General features: G+C 44.1%; 1 protein-coding gene across 1 annotated transcript in view; it reads right to left on the bottom strand.

Annotated features, from left to right (window-relative positions):
- LOC126474494 (UDP-glucosyltransferase 2-like) overlaps window positions 1-19,987 on the bottom strand; it is a 105,469-nt gene that overhangs the window by 67,162 nt on the left and 18,320 nt on the right. Inside the window, exon 2 of the mRNA XM_050101964.1 lies at window positions 88-99. Within this exon, the coding sequence (XP_049957921.1) occupies window positions 88-99 (12 nt within the window). The remainder of the gene's footprint in view (window positions 1-87; window positions 100-19,987) is intronic.

The raw sequence follows: 19,987 nt of genomic DNA, 5'->3' as shown, positions 1-19,987 counted from the left end.
GCCGTGGTGTGCGGTAAGGTGTAGAAGTTGAGTGGCCGTAGGAGGAAACAAGATGACATAGACAAAACTTCTGGTTTGTGAGACGGATGGCAGATAGCTCTAAATGTAAAAAAAATCAAGTTAATACGGATTATTAGGACGAACAAACTTGTAATGTTGAGATACAGTATTACAAGTGTCCTGCTTGACACAATCAAGTCGTTTGAATATCTGGGAATAACGTTGCAGTTTGTGCACCGTTTACTGCGACGCATCATATACTCAGGTTGCCCTCCATGGGGTGGGTGCACGCAATGACTGTGGTTATATTGGGATAGATAGAGCAGCAATCAGTCGAGGAATTAAGTTGCTTTAAAATGACATTTATAGTCACAATGCAGATCAGATTTCGACCTGTGTCAAGTCATTATCAATGCAGTGCGGAAGTGTAGCAGTTGTTCGTGCTCAAGTGAATGCTTACACAGTTCAACCATACACTGTTACAAAGATGAATTTGCCTTTTCAAATGAGCTGACAGCCACAATTATAGGAGGTACTAATATTAGGTTTTATGGTGTTGTGTCTGTCCACCTTTAGGGAAATTCGTTATTATTTCAGATTTCTCGAACGATATTAGGTAATTTAACGTAATACATTTTACAAAGATTACAAAAGAGCTACATACTTTGTATCATTGTTCAACGAAAGTATGGTCGAAAGTGAATGAGACTTTGAGACGGCTCATTTCAGTGAATGATACACCTCTAGTTCTACGTGTACTGACGTCCAGGGTGGTAATCGAGATATTTTGTACGATTTGTACACGAAGGATTAGTATAAGTCAGCTGATATAGTGTACATGTAAATATTTAGCAAAGTTACCAAAATCAAGTGTACTTACCTCAAAAGTTGTTGTATTTCTGGATAGACTAAAGTAGTATCACATATGTGTTCGCTCCATGGTAATATTGATTCCTGAAGTTCTTTATTAGTAACTTCAGCGATGTCCTCAAATTGTTCCTTCGTTTCGCCCATGGGGATCAAAGATGCTACGTCGATTTGAGTTAAACCTTTTGGTGGTACCTGCAATGGAAAATACGTCTCTGTAAATCTCTTGTGTTCGTTATGCTGTTATATTTAAATACCTATTGTGTTACACTTTAATACATTACAACGGGTAGCATCAAGTCTGTTACGGTTTGTTGCAATAATTATGAGCCGATTCTACTTCGAAGGCGAAGAAAGGCAAACGATTCACCATGGGGCGATTGACAGATTTATTTTTACAGCTCCGACGTCCATCATAACAAATACGTAACTAATGTGAACGCGCTTCTTTCATAGAGGTGCTACATCGTAAATATGAAACAACGATGAAACATAAAGAAGCAGAGTGTGAGATATCATCAGCTGGTATTTTAAAGTTATTTTGACTTATTATAATATGATGGCTCCCTGACCATTCGTAATATTCTTCATAATATTTCGACCCGCCCTACACTGAGGGTATGGACGCGCCCATCCACGAGATTACACAAAAAAAAGTGTTTAACTTAGGAAAGTGTACCGGGACAGTTCATATTGTATGTTAACAACCTGCCAGTCAATATCAAGAAGCACCTCAGATTTTTTGTTGATGATGGAATTAGCCATAAAGAAGTATTACCTGGAAAAGACCGGACAATTCTTCAGCAAGATCTTGTGAGGAATTCGGAGTGGTACACGGAATAGAAACTTACTTAACATATTCAGAAATTTAAAATTAAGTGCGTCACAAAACGCAGAATCTTACGCTATTATTAGTACAATATTAATTAGTCATAACTGGACTCGGTAAACTCGCATCAATACTTGGATGTAAAAAATTTTGGTTGTCACATGGTTCACCCGTGGTCTAGGATGGCCTTTGACTAGTAATCAAAATGTTCCCGGCCTAAGTTCGGTTTAAATTTTGAGTAAAAATCATCACCAATGGCGGCCAAAGACTACCAGCACAAGAAAGTACTCTCATTATGCCAACGGTCTTGTCAAAGAGGGCGGAAGAGAAGACAGGGGTTCAGGACAGTCTCAGGGTAGGAAACTACCACTGAAAGGCGGAAGAATCAGCAACGATCAAAGGAATGAGGATGTAGAGGTCAATGGAAACCAGTGTATTAATTACATATAATGTGTATCCACAGGACATGTGACTTGCCACTGAGAAAGTGTCATGACGATCTCCCCACTGCCAAACGTTTCTCATCTAGTCGCCCATTCGGATCTCTCAGAGAGGACTGACAAGGGGAGGTGACTTTAAGAAAAAAGATTGAATAACCAAAGAAATAATAACATTCTACGAGTCCGGGCATCGAATGTCAGAAGTTTGAACGTGGTAGGGAACTTAGAAAATCTGAAAAGCGAAACGGTAAGGCTTATTATGGATACAGCGTAGGTCACTGAAGAGAAATGGAAAGACGATAAGGATTACTGGTGAGATGAGCGTTCTCAGCATGTTATAGTCTTAGGTGGAGATTTCAATTTACCAGATTTAGACTGGGACACTCAGATGTTTAGGACGGGTGGTAGGGACAGAGCATCGAGTGACATTATACTGAGTGCACTATCCGAAAATTACCTCGAGCAATTAAACAGAGAACCGACTCGTGGAGATAACATCTTGGACCTACTGATATCAAACAGACCCGAACTTTTCGACTCTGTATGTACAGAACAGGGAATCAGTGATCATAAGGCCGTTGCAGCATCCCTGAATATGGAAGTTAATAGGAATATAAAAAAAAGGGAGGAAGGTTTATCTGTTTAGCAAGAGTAATAGAAGGCAGATTTCAGACTACCTAACAGATCAAAACGAAAATTTCTGTTCCGACACTGACAATGTTGAGTGTTTATGGAAAAAGTTCAAGGCAATCGTAAAATGCGTTTTAGACAGGTACGTGCCGAGTAAAACTGTGAGGGACGGGAAAAACCCACCGTGGTACAACAACAAAGTTAGGAAACTACTGTGAAAGCAAAGAGAGCTCCACTCCAAGTTTAAACGCAGTCAAAACCTCTCAGACAAACAGAAGCTAAACGATGTCAAAGTTAGCGTAAGGAGGGCTATGCGTGAAGCGTTCATTGAATTGGAAAGTAAAATTCTATGTACCGACTTGACAGAAAATCCTAGGAAGTTCTGGTCTTACGTTAAATCAGTAAGTGGCTCGAAACAGCATATCCAGACACTACGGGATGATGATGGCATTGAAACAGAGGATGACACGCGTAAAGCTGAAATACTGAACACCTTTTTCCAAAGCTGTTTCACAGAGGAAGACCGCACTGCAGTTCCTTCTCTAAATCCTCGCACAAACGAAAAAATGGCTGACATCGAAATAAGTGTCCAAGGAATAGAAAAGCAACTGGAATCACTCAATAGAGGAAAGTCCACTGGACCTGACGGGATACCAATTCGATTCTACACAGAGTACGCGAAAGAACTTGCCCCCCTTCTAACAGCCGTGTACCGCAAGTCTCTAGAGGAACGGAGGGTTCCAAATGATTGGAAAAGAGCACAGATAGTCCCAGTCTTCAAGAAGGGTCGTCGATCAGATGCGCAAAACTATAGACCTATATCTCTTACGTCGATCTCTTGTAGAATTTTAGAACATGTTTTTTGCCCGCGTATAATGTCATTTCTGGAAACCCAGAATCTACTATGTAGGAATCAACATGGATTCCGGAAACAGCGATCGTGTGAGACCCAACTCGCCTTATTTGTTCATGAGACCCAGAAAGTATTAGATACAGGCTCCCAGGTAGATGCTATTTTTCTTGACTTCCGGAAGGCGTTCGATACAGTTCCGCACTGTCGCCTGATAAACAAAGTAAGAGCCTACGGAATATCAGACCAGCTGTGTGGCTGGATTGAAGAGTTTTTAGCAAACAGAACACAGCATGTTGTTATCAATGGAGAGACGTCTACAGACGTTAAAGTAACCTCTGGCGTGCCACAGGGGAGTGTTATGGGACCATTGCTTTTCACAATATATATAAATGACTTAGTAGATAGTGTCGGAAGTTCCATGCGGCTTTTCGCGGATGATGCTGTAGTATACAGAGAAGTTGCATCATTAGAAAATTGTAGCGAAATACAGGAAGATCTGCAGCGGATAGGCACTTGGTGCAGGGAGTGGCAACTGACCCTTAACATAGACAAATGTAATGTATTGCGAATACATAGAAGGAAGGATCCTTTATTGTATGATTATATGATAGCGGAACAAACACTTGTAGCAGTTACTTCTGTAAAATATCTGGGAGTATGCGTACGGAACGATTTGAAGTGGAATGATCATATAAAATTAATTGTTGGTAAGGCGGGTACCAGGTTGAGATTCATTGGGAGAGTGCTTAGAAAATGTAGTCCATCAACAAAGGAGGTGGCTTACAAAACACTCGTTCGACCTATACTTGAGTATTGCTCATCAGTGTGGGATCCGTACCAGGTCGGGTTGACGGAGGAGATAGAGAAGATCCAAAGAAGAGCGGCGCGTTTCGTCACCGGGTTATTTGGTAACCGTGATAGCGTTACGGAGATGTTTAATAAACTCAAGTGGCAGACTCTGCAAGAGAGGCGCTCTGCATCGCGGTGTAGCTTGCTCGCCAGGTTTCGAGAGGGTGCGTTTCTGGATGAGGTATCGAATATATTACTTCCCCCTACTTATACCTCCCGAGGAGATCACGAATGTAAAATTAGAGAGATTAGAGCGCGCAGGGAGTCTTTCAGACAGTCGTTCTTCCCGCGAACCATACGCGACTGGAACAGAAAAGGGAGGTAATGACAGTGGCACGTAAAGTGCCCTCCGCCACACACCGTTGGGTGGCTTGCGGAGTATCAATGTAGATGTAGATGTAGATGTAGTATTGAGTAACATCAACAGCAGCAGGAAATGGTATCAGAGAGTGAGTTACTGTGAACACTTCAGTGAAAGGGTTGTTCTCATCAGAAACGGCAGCCAACCAACACCGACAACAACGGTTACACATCCCGACGTCGCAAGCAGAAGATGAAGAGGCAGAGAAGGTATATGAGAATTCTGAAAGCATAATTCAGCGCGTAAAGGAAGATGAAAATCTAATAGTTATGGGGGACTGAAATGAGTTTGTAGAAGAAGGAACAGAAGGAAGTGTTATGGAAGAATGTGGGTTTGGTAGTAGGAATGAGATAGGAGAAGGATAAATTGAGTTCTACAATAAATTTCAACTGTTAGTAACGAATACCCTGTTCAAAAATCACAAGAGGAGGCGGTATACCTGGAAAAGACTGAGAATACAGGAATATACCAGTTAGAGTACGTCACGGTCGGGCAGTCGTTCCGAAGTGAGATATTTGGTTGTAAGGTGTACCCAGGAGTAGATATATAATCAGATCACAAATAAGTAATAATGAAGAACCCGCTGAAGTTGAAGAGACCTGTCAGGAAGAATCATTGAGCAAACAACTGTTATACGGATGTACTAAGGAATGAAGAGATACGCTTGAAGTTCTCTTAGAGTATAAATACTGCGACAAGGAATAGCTCAGTACAGTTGATGTTACTCAATACAGTACAGTTGAAGTGTAACGGACATCTCTAAAAACGTCAACCACAGAAGTTCGGAAGAAAACCATAGGTACAAGGAGAGTAACTGCAAAAAACCTGATTGACAGAAGCAATACTTCAGCTGATCGACGAAAGAAGGAAGTACAAAAATGTTTAGGGGAATTCAGGAATACAGAACTGCATATCACTTACGAATGACATAAACTGGAAGTGCTGGGAAGCTTAAGCGAAATAGCTGCATGAAAAATTTGAAGAAATCAAAAAAGGAATCGTTGTCAGAAGAACTGACTCAGCACGTAGAAAAGTCAAAACAAGCTTCTGTCAAATTAAAAGCAAGAGCTGTAACATTAAGAGAGCGATGGAAAATTCACTGTTAAATACAGAGGAGAGAGCAGGTAGGAGGAAGCAGTACATGGAAGGCATCTTTGAAAGGGAAGACTTGTCTGGTGAAGAGGAAACAGAAGCCGACAGGGAAGAAATAGGAGATCCAGTATTAGAATCAGAATTTAAAAGAGCTTATAAGTTTTAAGATCAAATAAGGTAGAAGTGGTAGATAACACACCATCTGAATTAGGGAGTGGCAAAAAAACTGCTACATACGTTGGTGTGCAGAATGTATGACACTGGCAATATACCTTCAGACCTTCTGGAAAAACATCCACACATTTCCGAAGATAGCTTGAGTCGACAAGTGTGAGAATAATGGCACAGTCATCTTAACAGGACATGCATCCTAGTTGCTGAAAGATTAATATACACAAGAGTGGAAAAGCAAACTGAGGATCTATTAGATGACGATCAGTTTGGCTTTAGGAAAGGTTAAGGCACTAGAGAGGCTGTGCTGAAATTGTGGTTGACAGTGGAAGCAAGTCTAAAGAAAAATCAATACACGTTCATAGGATTTGACGACCTGGAAAAAGCGTTCGACAATGTAAAATGGTGCAAGGTGTTCGAATTTCTGAGAAAAAAGTGGCAACATATAGGGAAAGATAGGCAATATGCAACATGTATAAGGAACAAGAGGGAACAATAAGACTAGAAGACCAAGAAGGAATTGCTCGGATTGGTGTAAGACAGGGATGTAGTCTTCCATCCCTACTATTCAGGCTATAAATCCAACAAACAATTACGGAGATAAGAGAAACGTTCAAAAGTGGGATTAAAATTTAGGCTGAAACAATATTAGTGATAAAATTTCTTAATGACATTGCTATCCTCTGTGAAGGTGAAGCATCTGTTCAATGGAATGAACAGTCTAATCAGTAGAGAATATGGTTTGAGAGAAAATCGAAAAAAGGCGAAATTAATGAAAAGTAGCAGAAATTAGAACAGTGAGAAACTTCGCATCAGAATTGGTGAGTACGAAGTAGATGAAGTTAAGGAATCCTGCTGTAGGCAGCAAAACAACCCATAACGGGCGGATCAAGGACGACATAAAAAGCAAACGAGCACTCGAAATAGGCCATTTCTGACCAAACGAAGTCTACTAGTATCAAACATAGGCCTTAATTTGAGGGAGAAATTTCTGATAATGTACGTTTGGAGCATAGTGGGGAACCTGGATGGAACAAAATAGAAGCATTTGAGATGCAATGTTATGGGAGAACGTTCAATTTTAAGTGTACTGATAATGTAAGGAATGAAGAGATTCTACACAGAATAGACGAGGAAAGGAATATACGAAAAAAATTGAGGAGCAGAAGGAACCGGATGACAGGACGTCTCTTAAGACATCAGTGAATACGTTTCATGGTACTGTAAGGAGCTGTGAAGATATAAACTGTAGAGGAATAGAGATTCGAATACGTACAGCAAATAATTGAAGACTTACGTAGTAATTTTTACTCTAAGAGGAAAAGATTGGCACAGGAGCGGGATTAGTGGCTGGCCGCATCAGACTAGTCAGAAGAATGATGACTCAAAAAAAGTGGAATGATCTCATACTCCATCTGCACAAAAAGTTCCGAGAATGATTTAATTCCTGCCTTACAAGCTGCTTCAACGCAGTCAACTACAGCTTGAACTAATACTGTAAATAACCTACATCTACATCTACATTTATACTCCGCAAGCCACCCAACGGTGTGTGGCGGAGGGCACTTTACGTGCCACTGTCATTACCTCCCTTTTCTGTTCCAGTCGCATATGGTTCGCGGGAAGAACGACTGTCTGAAAGACTCCCTGCGCCCTCGAATTTCTCTAATTTTACATTCGTGATCTACACGGGAGGTATAAGTAGGGGGAAGCAATATATTCGATACCTCATCCAGAAACGCACCCTCTCGAAACCTGGACAGCAAGCTACACCGCAATGCAGAGCGCCTCTCTTGCAGAGTCTGCCACTTGAGTTTGCTAAACATCTCCGTAACGCTATCACGCTTACCAAATAACCCTGAGACGAAACGCGCCGCTCTTCTTTGGATCTTCTCTATCTCCTCCGTCGACCTGGTACGGATCCCACACTGATGAACAATACTCAAGTATATGTCGAACGAGTGTTTTGTAAGCCACCTCCTTTGTTGATGGACTACATTTTTTAAGGATTCTCCCAATGAATCTCAACCTGGTACCCGCTTACCAACAATTAATTTTATATGATCGTTCCACTTCAAATCGTTCCGCACGCATACTCCCAGATATTTTACAGAAGTAACTGTTACCAGTGTTTGTTCCACTATCATGTAATCATACAATAAAGGATCCTTCTTTCTATGTATTCGCAATACATTACATTAGTGTATGTTAAGGGTCAGTTGCCACTCCCTGCACCAAGTGCCTATCCGCTGCAGACCTTCCTGGATTTCGCTACAATTTCCTAATGCTGTAACTTCTCTGTATACTACAGCATCATCCGCGATAGCCGCATGGAACTTCCGACACTATCTACTAGGTCATTTATATACACTCCTGGAAATTGAAATAAGAACACCGTGAATTCATTGTCCCAGGAAGGGGAAACTTTATTGACACATTCCTGGGGTCAGATACATCACATGATCACACTGACAGAACCACAGGCATATAGACACAGGCAACAGAGCATGCACAATGTCGGCACTAGTACAGTGTATATCCACCTTTCGCAGCAATGCAGGCTGCTATTCTCCCATGGAGACGATCGTAGAGATGCTGGATGTAGTCCTGTGGAACGGCTTGCCATGCCATTTCCACCTGGCGCCTCAGTTGGACCAGCGTTCGTGCTGGACGTGCAGACCGCGTGAGACGACCCTTCATCCAGTCCCAAACATGCTCAATGGGGGACAGATCCGGAGATCTTGCTGGCCAGGGTAGTTGACTTACACCTTCTAGAGCACGTTGGGTGGCACGGGATACATGCGGACGTGCATTGTCCTGCTGGAACAGCAAGTTCCCTTGCCGGTCTAGCAATGGTAGAACGATGGGTTCGATGACGGTTTGGATGTACCGTGCACTATTCAGTGTCCCCTCGACGATCACCAGTGGTGTACGGCCAGTGTAGGAGATCGCTCCTCACACCATAATGCCGGGTGTTGGCCCTGTGTGCCTCGGTCGTATGCAGTCCTGATTGTGGCGCTCACCTGCACGGCGCCAAACACGCATACGACCATTATTGGCACCAAGGCAGAAGCGACTCTCATCGCTGAAGATGACACGTCTCCATTCGTCCCTCCATTCACGCCTGTCGCGACACCACTGGAGGCGGGCTGCACGATGTTGGGGCGTGAGCGGAAGACGGCCTAACGGTGTGCGGGACCGTAGCCCAGCTTCATGGAGACGGTTGCGAATGGTCCTCGCCGATACCCCAGGAGCAACAGTGTCCCTAATTTGCTGGGAAGTGGCGGTGCGGTCCCCTACGGCACTGCGTAGGATCCTACGGTCTTGGCGTGCATCCGTGCGTCGCTGCGGTCCGGTCCCTGGTCGACGGGCACGTGCACCTTCCGCCGACCACTGGCGACAACATCGATGTACTGTGGAGACCTCACGCCCCACGTGTTGAGCAATTCGGCGGGACGTCCACCCGGCCTCCCGCATGCCCACTATACGCCCTCGCTCAAAGTCCGTCAACTGCACATACGGTTCATGTCCACGCTGTCGCGGCATGCTACCAGTGTAAAAGACTGCGATGGAGCTCCATGTGCCACGGCAAACTGGCTGACACTGACGGCGGCGGTGCACAAATGCGTGTGATCATTGCTTGTACAGCCCTCTCGCAGTGTCCGGAGCAAGTATGGTGGGTCTGACACACCGGTGTGAATGTGTTCTTTTTTCCATTTCCAGGAGTGTATAATGTGAAAAGCAATGGTCCCATAACACTCCCCTGTGGCACGCCAGAGGTTACCTTAACGTCTGTAGACGTCTCTCCACTGATAACAACATGCTGTGTTCTGTTTGCTAAAAACTCTTCAATCCAGCCACACAGCTGGTCTGATATTCCGTAGGCTCTTACTTTGCTTATCACGTGACAGTGCGGAACTGTATCGATCGCCTTCCGGAAGTCAAGGAACTACCTGGGAGCCCGTATCTAATATTTTCTGGGTCTCATGAACAAATAAAGCGAGTTGGTTCTCACAGGATCGCTGTTTCCGGAATCCATGTTGATTCCTACAGAGTAAATTCTGGGTTTCCAAAAACGACATGATATGCGAGCAAAAAGCATGTTCTAATATTCTACAACAGATCGACGTCAGAGATATAGGTCTATAGTTTTGCGCATCTGCTCGACGACCCTTCTTGAAGACTGGGACTACCTGTGCTCTTTTCCAATCATTTGGAACCTTACGTTCCTCTAGAGACTTGAGATACACGGCTGTTAGAAGGGGGGCAAGTTTTTTCGCATACTCTGTGTAGAATCGAATTGGTATCCCGTCAGGTCCAGTGGACTTTCCTCTGTTGAGTGATTTCAGTTGCTTTTCTATTCCTTGGACACTTATTTCGGTGTCCGCCATTTTTTCGTTTGTGCGAGGATTTAGAGAAGGAACTGCAGTGCGGTCTTCCTCTGTGAAACAGCTTTGGAAAAAGGTGTTTAGTATTTCAGCTTTACGCATGTCATCCTCTGTTTCAATGCCATCATCATCCCGGAGTGTCTGGATATGCCGTTTCGAGCCACTTACTGATTTAACGTAAGACCAGAACTTCCTAGGATTTTCTGTCAAGTCGGTACATAGAATTTTACTTTCGAATTCACTGAACGCTTCGCGCGTAGCCCTCCTTACGCTAACTTTGACATCGTTTAGCTTCTGTTTGTCTGAGAGGTTTTGGCTGCGTTTAAACTAGCAGTGAAGCTCTCTTTGCTTTCGCAGTAGTTTCCTAACTTTGTTGTTGAACCACGGTGGGTTTTCCCCGTTCCTCACAGTATTACTCGGCACGTACGTGTCTAAAACGCATTTTACAATTGCCTTAAACTTTTTTCATAAACACTCAACATTGTCAATGTCGGAACAGAAATTTTCGTTTTGATCTGTTAGGTAGTCTGAAATTTGCCTTCTATTACTCTTGCTAAACAGATAAACTCTCCTCCCTTTTTTTTATATTCCTATTAACTTCCATATTCAGGGATGCTGCAACGGCCTTATGATCACTGATTCCCTTTTCTGCACTTACAGAGACGAAAAGTTCGGGTCTGTTTGATATCAGTAGGTCCAAGATGTTATCTCCACGAGTCGGTTCTCTGTTTAATTGCTCGAGGTAATTTTCGGATAGTGCACTCAGTATAACGTCACTCGATTCTCTGTCCCTACCACCCGTCCTAAACATCTGAGTGTCCCAGCCTATATCTGGTAAATTGAAATCTCCACCTAAGACTATAATATGCTGAGAAAATTTATGTGAAATGTATTCCAAATTTTCTCTCAGTTGTTCTGCCACTAATGCTGCTGAGTCGGGAGGTCGGTAAAAGGAGCCAATTATTAACCTAGCTCGGTTGTTGAGTGTAACCTCCACCCATAATAATTCACAGGAACTATCCACTTCTACCTCACTACAGAATAAACTACTACTAACAGCGAAAAACACGCCACCACCGGTTGCATGCACTCTATCCTTTCTAAACACCGTCTGTACCTTTGTAAAAATTTCGGCCGAATTTATCTCTGGCTTCTGCCAGCTTTCTGTACCTATAACGATTTCAGCTTCGGTGCTTTCTATCAGCACTCGAAGTTCCAGCTTTACCATGCTGCTTCGACAGTTTACAATTACAATATCGATTGCTGCTTGATCCCCGCATGTCCTGACTTTGCCCCGCACCCTTTGAGGCTGTTGCCCTTTCTGTACTTTCCCGAGGCCATCTAACCCAAAAAAACCGCCCAGTCCACGCCACACAACCCCTGCTACCCGTGTAGCCGATTGCTGCGTGTAGTGGACTCCTGACCTATCCAGCGGAACTCGAAACCCCACCACCCTATGGCGCAAGTCGAGGAATCTGCAGCCCACACGGTCGCAGAACCGTCTCAGCCTCTCATTCAGACCCTCCACTCGGCTCTGTACCAAAGGCCTGCAGTCAGTCCTGTCGAACGATGCTGCAGATGGTGAGCTCTGCTTTCATCCCGCTAGCGAGACTTTCAGTCTTCACCAAATCGGATAGCCGCGTCGAGTGTATATCCTCCGATCCACAGCGGCACACATCATTGGTGCCGACATGAGCGACCACCTGCAGATGGGTACACCCCGTACCCTTCATGGCATCCGGAAAGACCCTTTCCACATCTGGAATGACTCCCCCCGGTATGCACACGGAGTGCACATTGGTTTTCTTCCCCTCTCTTGCTGCCATATCCCTAAGGGTCCCCATTACGCACCTGACGTTGGAGCTCCCAACTACCAGTAAGCCCACCCTCTGCGACTGCCCGGATCTTGCAGACCGAGGGGCAACCTCTGGAACAGGACAAGCAGCCATCTCTGGCCGACGATCAGCATCAGCCGGAGACAGAGCCTGAAACCGGTTCGTCAGACAAACTGGAGAGGCCTTCCGTTCAGCCCTCTGGAATGTCTTTCGCCCCCTTCCACACCTCGAGACGACCTCCCACTCTACCACAGGTGAGGGATCAGCCTCAATGCGGGCAGTATCCCGGGCAGCCACAGTCGTAGTCCGATCGGGGGATGCGTGCGACGAGCTGGCCGTCCCCGACAAACCCCCATCCGGACCCCCACAGTGATGCCCATTTGCAACAGCCTTAAGCTGCGTGACCGAAGCCAACACTGCCTGAAACTGGGAGCGAAGGGATGCCAACTCAGCCTGCATCCGAACACAGCAGTTGCAGTCCCTATCCATGCTAAAAACTGTTGCCGACGTGGTAATAGTATTCTACGGAAGCCAGTTCATAGATCTTGGCCACTGAACCTTGGCCACTGATGGGAGCGTGTATACGACTTAGATTCACCCCCTCAGTGCTAGTTAAATTCTGAAGATAGTGCACTAAGCCACCGAAACTGGTTGCAATATAATATGATAAAATCAAACGACGGCTGCAGGTGTTTCCCCTATTACGTAAGTGAATGGTCGAAGTCAGAAGGATGGACATACGTAAACAACTGATGTGCATTCGACTGGTCAGTTGCGAGCAGGCATTATTAAGTAGTGTACGTGCAGGAATAGTATGTCAGCATTCTTAGGTTACAAATCGCAAACGGAGTAACATACCTTAATCATGTGCTGAAGACGTTCTATAGAAAGATTTGAAGGTGAGAAAAGTGTGTACAATGTTTGTGAAATGCAACAAGCGGATAATTCTGTTATAGAAAAATCATCATCGGTGACCAGACTTGGTATTATAAATAAGTAGAAACCTAACACAAAATACCAATGTGTCGAAGTGTTAACACTTGACGACATAACCGACATTAGAGCCAATGTGGTGTACGCAAGAAGATAGAGACTATGCGGAATTGTAGTATTGAATTTATACGAGTACGTATCGATTGTCGAGTATGGCAATGTAAACAATCGTATACAGCGTCATGTATGCAAGTATCGTACTAGCTCAGTCACCATTGCGATGTTAAGTGAACGACTGGGCTAAGACATCAGTACAACATGATTTATGATTTATATCTGTGGCACTTTGTATTTGGCATGCTGATCTTCCTTGCAAAGGTCATAAACTTTTTTTAATATGTTACAAGATACATTATAACGTTCAGATCCGATGATGACAGCACCGATCTTCGAAACCCGTAATCATTAAAGAGATTTGCAAGTGATCATGGTGAACATGATTGTTTAAAAATATTATAACTCAGATCGCCCCAACAGCTGACACAACGTCAAACATATTCAACTAAGCAGAAAACATGAAGTACTGAAACCACCATCTTAAGTTTCATCCATTTTTTATTAATCCAGTCCCGAAATATTTTGGACTGACGGGGTAGGCTCAGTCATAAAGCTGATGGTCGATTATCCCATCCTACTAGATTTCTCAAGAGTGTGGGATGCATATCATGTATGATCAACAGTTAACACAGAACGTATACAGGAGAACATCATGGAAATGTTGAAAAAGTTAAAATCACAAAAGGTTGAATAAAGACGTCAAGTATCCCGCAAAAACGTACTTACAAAGTTTCAAGAACATGTATTATGTGATAAACCTAGTAACGTACTACAACGAGCTAGGGACCTTACGGACCGCGACGACAATAGTAGACTTATTATAGCATTCACGAAAACATTTAAACGCACATTCTCCCGCGCTGTATACGACGTATGGAAAGTGAAGATACTATACTCAAACTCTAAAGAAATTGATATTCGCAGGCATGCGTATTCAAATACAGAGATATGTAAACATGCAGAATACAGCGCTGCGATCGGCAAAGCCTATATAAGACAAGTGTCTGGCGCAGTTGTTAGATCGGTTACGGTTGCTACAATGGAAGGTTAGCAAGAGCTAAGTGAGTTTGAATGTGGTGTTATAATCGGTGCACGAGCGATAGGACGCAGCATCTCTGAGGCTGCGTTGAAGTGGAGAGTTTCCCGTACGACCATCTCCGACATCGCTGCAGCCAGAAAAAAGGTCCTGGAAAAACGGAACCAACGACGACTGAAGAGAATCATTCAACGTGACAGAAGTGGAATCCTTCGGCAGATTGCTGCAGATTTAAATGCTGGGCCATCAACAAATGTCAGTGTGCGAACCAGTCAACGAAATACCATCGATATGGCGTTAGGAGCAGAAGGCCCACTCGCGTACCCTTGATGACTGCAAGACACAAAGCTTTATGCCTCGCCCGGGCACGTCACTACCGACATTGAATTGGAGACACGTTGCCTGGTCGAACGAGTCTCTTTTCAAATCGTATCGAGCGGATGGACGTGTACGGGTATGCAAACAACCTCATGAATCCATAGGCCTTGCATGTCAGCAGGCAACTGTTCAAGCTACTGGAGGCTCTGTTATGGTGTATAGGCCGTGTGCAGTTGGAATGGTATGGGACCCTCGTACGTCTAGATACGACACTGACAAGTGACACGTACATAAGCATCCTGTCTGATTACTTGCATCCATTCATGTCCGTTGTGCATTCGGCCGGCCTTAAGCAATTCCAACAGGAAAGTGTGACACCCCACGCGTCCATAATAGCAACAGAGTGGCTCCAGGAAAACTCTTCTGAGTTTAAACACTTCCGTTGTCTCCAAATTCCTCAGACATGAACATTATTGAGGATATCTGGGTGCCTCATAACGTGCTGTTCAGGAGAGATTTCCACCCCCTCGTACTCTTACGGATTTATGAGCAGTCTTCCGGGATTCATGGTGTCTGTTCCCTCCAGTACTACTTCAGTCGAGTTCATGCCACGTCGTGTTGCGGCACTTCTGCGTGCTCGCGAGGGCCCTAGACGATATTAGGCAGGTGAACCAGTTTCTTTGGCTCTCGAGTGTAATACGTGGTGCAACTGGAATTGCCCTCTGCCGTATATTTCAAAATGGTTTGCACGGTATGGGTGTAGAGGCGGGCCATTACGTGTTTCATTCACTTGTTTCGTGTACCCTGTGACCTCGCACAGCTCATTCTACAGAGTGATTCTAAAATTGCTCTTCATTTGTGCAACGGTCTCAAGAACAGAGAACGACATACATTCGGAGAAAGTGCTCTCTCGATTGGTTAAGCCATAAAAATTTTGCCAGCCAGAGTGGCCGAGCGGTTCTGGGCGCTACAGTCTGGAACCGTGCGACCGCTACGGTCGCAGGTTTGAATCCTGCCTCGGGCATGAATGTGTGTGATGTCCTTAGGTTAGTTAGGTTTAAGTAGTTCTAAGTTCTAGGGAACTGATGACCTCAGCAGTTAAGTCCTATAGGCTCTGAGCCATTTGAACCATAAAAATTTGTGCGCAATTTCGAGATCAGTAAGAATGTAACATAATGATGGAAGTAGCCCAATTATGCAGTTAGGAAATTAAGAACCCTCTCTCCTTTCCCCAGCCCCATATTTCCAGCAAAATATAGTTCACTATTGAAATGAAAAAATAAATATCCATGATGATGGAAACACACCAATTCTGCTTTATTCCTTCTCCCTATCCTCATTCCAACCAATCAGAGGATGTTGTTGGTGTAGTCTTTAGTCTGAAGATTCGTTTGGTGCAACCCTTATTATTATTCTACACTGTACAAGCCCCTTATCTCTGAATAACTATTACACTTTACATCTATTTGAACCTGCTTACTGTGATTATCTCTTGGTCTCCCTCTACATCTTTTATCGCCGCCCCCCCCCCCTCCACATACACTCACTCACGCACGTATCTCTAATACTAAATTGGTGATCTCTTGGTGCCTCAGAATTTGCCCTATCAACTGATCCCTACTTTCGGTCAAGCGATGCCACAAATTTCGTTTGACCCCAATTCTCTTCAGTATCCTCTCATTGGTTACATGATCTACCCATCTAATCTTCAGCATTCTTCTGCAGCACCACATAGCGAACCTTTCTATTCTCTTCTGCTCTGAACAGTTTATCGTCCAAGTTTCATTTGTATAAAAGGCATCACGTCAGACTGATCACTCCAGAAAAGACCTCCTAACTGTTAAATCTATATTTGATGTTAACAGAGTCCAGTTCTTCAAAACCGCTTGTCTTGTCATTGGTAATATACATTTTACACCCTCTCTACTTTGGCCATAATCAATTTTGCTACCTAAACAGCAAAACTCATTTAGTACTTTTAGTAACGCATTTTCTAATCTAATTCCCACTGTATCGCCTGATTTAATTGGACGGGGAGCAAAATAACTAATGATGGTCGAAGTAGAGAGGATATAAAATGTAGACTGGCAATGACAAGGAAAGCGTTTCTGAAGAAGAGAAATTTGTTAACATCGAGTATAGATTTAAGTATCAGGAAGCCGTTTCTGAAAGTATTTGTATGGAGTGTAACCATGTATGGAAGTGAAACATGGACGATAAATAGTTTGGACAAGAAGAAAATAGAAGCTTTCGAAATGTGGTGCTACAGAAGAATGCTGAAGATTAGATGGATAGATCACATAACTAACGAGGAGGTATTGAATAGAATTGGGGAGAAGAGGAGTTTGTGGCACAACTTGACAAGAAGAAGGGACCGATTGGTAGGACGACCCTTCTTGAAGACTGGGACTACATGTGCTCTTTTCCAATCATTTGGAACCTTACGTTCCTCTAGAGACTTGAGGTACACGGCTGTTAGAAGGGGGGCAAGTTCTTTTGCGTACTCTGTGTAGAATCGAATTGGTATCCCGTCAGGTCCAGTGGACTTTCCTCTGTTGAGTGATTTCAGTTGCTTTTCTATTCCTTGGACACTTATTTCGGTGTCAGCCATTTTTTCGTTTGTGCGAGGATTTAGAGAAGGAACTGCAGTGCGGTCTTCCTCTGTGAAACAGCTTTGGAAAAAGGTGTTTAGTATTTCAGCTTTACGCGAGTCATCCTCTGTTTCAATGCCATCATCATCCCGGAGTGTCTGGATATGCCGTTTCGAGCCACTTACTGATTTAACGTAACTGTCTGAGAGGTTTTGGCTGCGTTTAAACTTGCAGTGAAGCTCTCTTTGCTTTCGCTGTAGTTTCCTAACTTTGTTGTTGAACCACGGTGGGCTTTTCCCGCCCTCACAGTTTCTGAAAAGACGACACCGTTGTATCCAGTGTCGTCGTTAGGCGCACCACCGTCCGCACGCCTCCGTCTGCAGCAGCATCGTGAAGAGCCTTAGCCGGTGTCGCCTTGCTGACATTCTGTGGTCTCCAAGGTCTCACCATACCTACCGTGTCGGTACGTGCCTTGCCGCAATCCAACCTAGCTCGTGACTAAAGAATGGCTCTGAGTACTATGGGGCTTAACATCTCAGGTTATCAGTCCCCTAGAACTTAGAACTAATTAAACCTAACTAACCTAAGGACATCACACACATCCATGCCCGAGGCAGGATTCGAACCTGCGACCGTAGCGGTCGCGCGGTTCCAGGCTGAAGCGCCTAGAACCGCTCGGCCACCAGCGGCCGGCAGCTCGTGACTGGTGACGTGGACGCGTGAAACTACACAGCTGAGTGATCAGTATGTCTGTCCTTATAGGTGTTTGTTCCTCTGGTCCTCTGTGATTCTGTTAGACGCTAGGAATAGCCTAGCCGTCGACTCAGTAATCACATAGGACCATGAGATCCCAACCAATGAAAGTGGCAGTAGCGTAGAACGTTGAATCCCAGTCTTAATATCGCGGTCCTGTCGTTATCGAATACCAACGTACGCTGGTGAAGATATAAGAATATTTTCTCACGAGCAAGCAACATTCAAATGCAATGAATATCCTGTTGCGTAGTATTTCCTTAGGTATGGAACGTAAATGGCGTTACGCTTACCTAAGTTGTGCCGTTGCTCTGGAATTCTAACCATTTGTTATATCCAAGCACATAGTACACTTCAGCCAATGTGATGTTTTTTTGCATAACGTTTTCATGGCGTTGAAATTTTAATGGACAGCGATGCGGCAAAACAGCTTAAACGTTCAGTATTCAAGTTTTAGAATTTGTAATAGATTACTTTCAGGTCTTATTAAATCCGAACGGATTTGGAGATGAGAATAATGGATTAAAGGAAGTAGAGATTGTTTCTTGGGGAGAGGGGTTGGGGGGCGGGGAGGTTAAGGACCTTGCATAAAAAGATACGGAAACCGAACTGGACAAGATGAAAGGGGAATGGCACCAGGTGTTTCAGGGAGTTTTGGGAAACAGTGACTGCATCCGTGATGCAGGCAGTGTGAAATGAGAGGAAGACACCAGAAGATTGGAAAAAGGCAGTAATTGCCCCTAATTTCAAGAAAGGAAGTAGGAAGGATTGTAAAAAATATAGGGAAGTCACACTGACACCAAACTGTACCACGTTATATAAAAAGATCCTGGAGAGCATAACCCGAACGACGGTCGAGAACAGGTTGAGGGACGAACAGCATGGTATTAGACCTGTAAGGTCAACTTTGATCTCATATTTGCAGTGAGGCAACTCCAGAAACGCCACTACAAATTCGGAGAGGACATGGTGATGGCCTTTCTCGATGTACAATAGGCATTTGATAGCGTCTGTAGAAGAAAGGTCTGAGAAGAACTAAATAAGAAGGGAATGAAACACAACAAGCAGAAAGGAGACGTACTATGGAAGTCTAGGATGTGTGAAAGTGGGAAATGAAAGGGCGGATTAGTTTCAACAGACACGTACATTGTCAGTTCTCGTCTTCATTGTGGTCGTGGATCAGATAATAGCTAAAGTGGCAGAAAAAACTGGAGAAGACAGGATGAAAGGAATGGTGTACGCAGATGACTTGATGATCTGGAGAACAGGGAGGAGGAGATTCAGCAACAGCTGGATGCTCGGGAAGAAATTATGAGACAGTGTAGAATGAAAATTTATGCAAAGAAACGTGAGACCCTTATCGCAACTAGAAAGAAAAATAGATCTAGCGCAGTAAGTACTGGAGTCGAACAGTTGAAGAAGGTGGAAAGTGCCAAGTACCTAGGAAGTGTGACAGATGAAAATGGAAGGAATGAGGATGATATTAGGGCAAGTGGCAGATAGACATAAATACTCCTGTGAATTAGTAGGAGCCTGGTTTGAAGCAAAGGTGTCCCACAAAAATACAAAGAAGTAATATATCTAAGATAATACATCCCAATACTGACCTATTCGTCTTAAACATGGCCAATGAAGAAAAGAGATGTAACCAGATTACAGGCACGTGAAATGCAGTTCCTCAGAAGTAGGATAGGAAAAACAAAGGGAGATGAGGAATGGGAGGGTAAGGTAAATAGTCAAAGAAAGAAACCACGAAGAGGAAAACCAGTGTATAGGTGGGTGAAAGGTGTGGAAGAGTGTGCTGACAAAAGAGGCGATGACTGGACCAGAGTGACCACAAAAAGATGGTGGGAAAACAGGTCTAGAAGGCGAGGCTAACGTTCCAAACAGACCTAGCCTGGGGATGGAAACGGTTCAAGGTGAT

Source organism: Schistocerca serialis, chromosome 4 (genome assembly GCF_023864345.2).
Source record: "Schistocerca serialis cubense isolate TAMUIC-IGC-003099 chromosome 4, iqSchSeri2.2, whole genome shotgun sequence".
Classification (NCBI taxonomy): domain Eukaryota; kingdom Metazoa; phylum Arthropoda; class Insecta; order Orthoptera; family Acrididae; genus Schistocerca; species Schistocerca serialis.
Note: the sequence above shows the minus strand (reverse complement) of the source record. Positions and strands in the feature narration are given on the sequence as shown.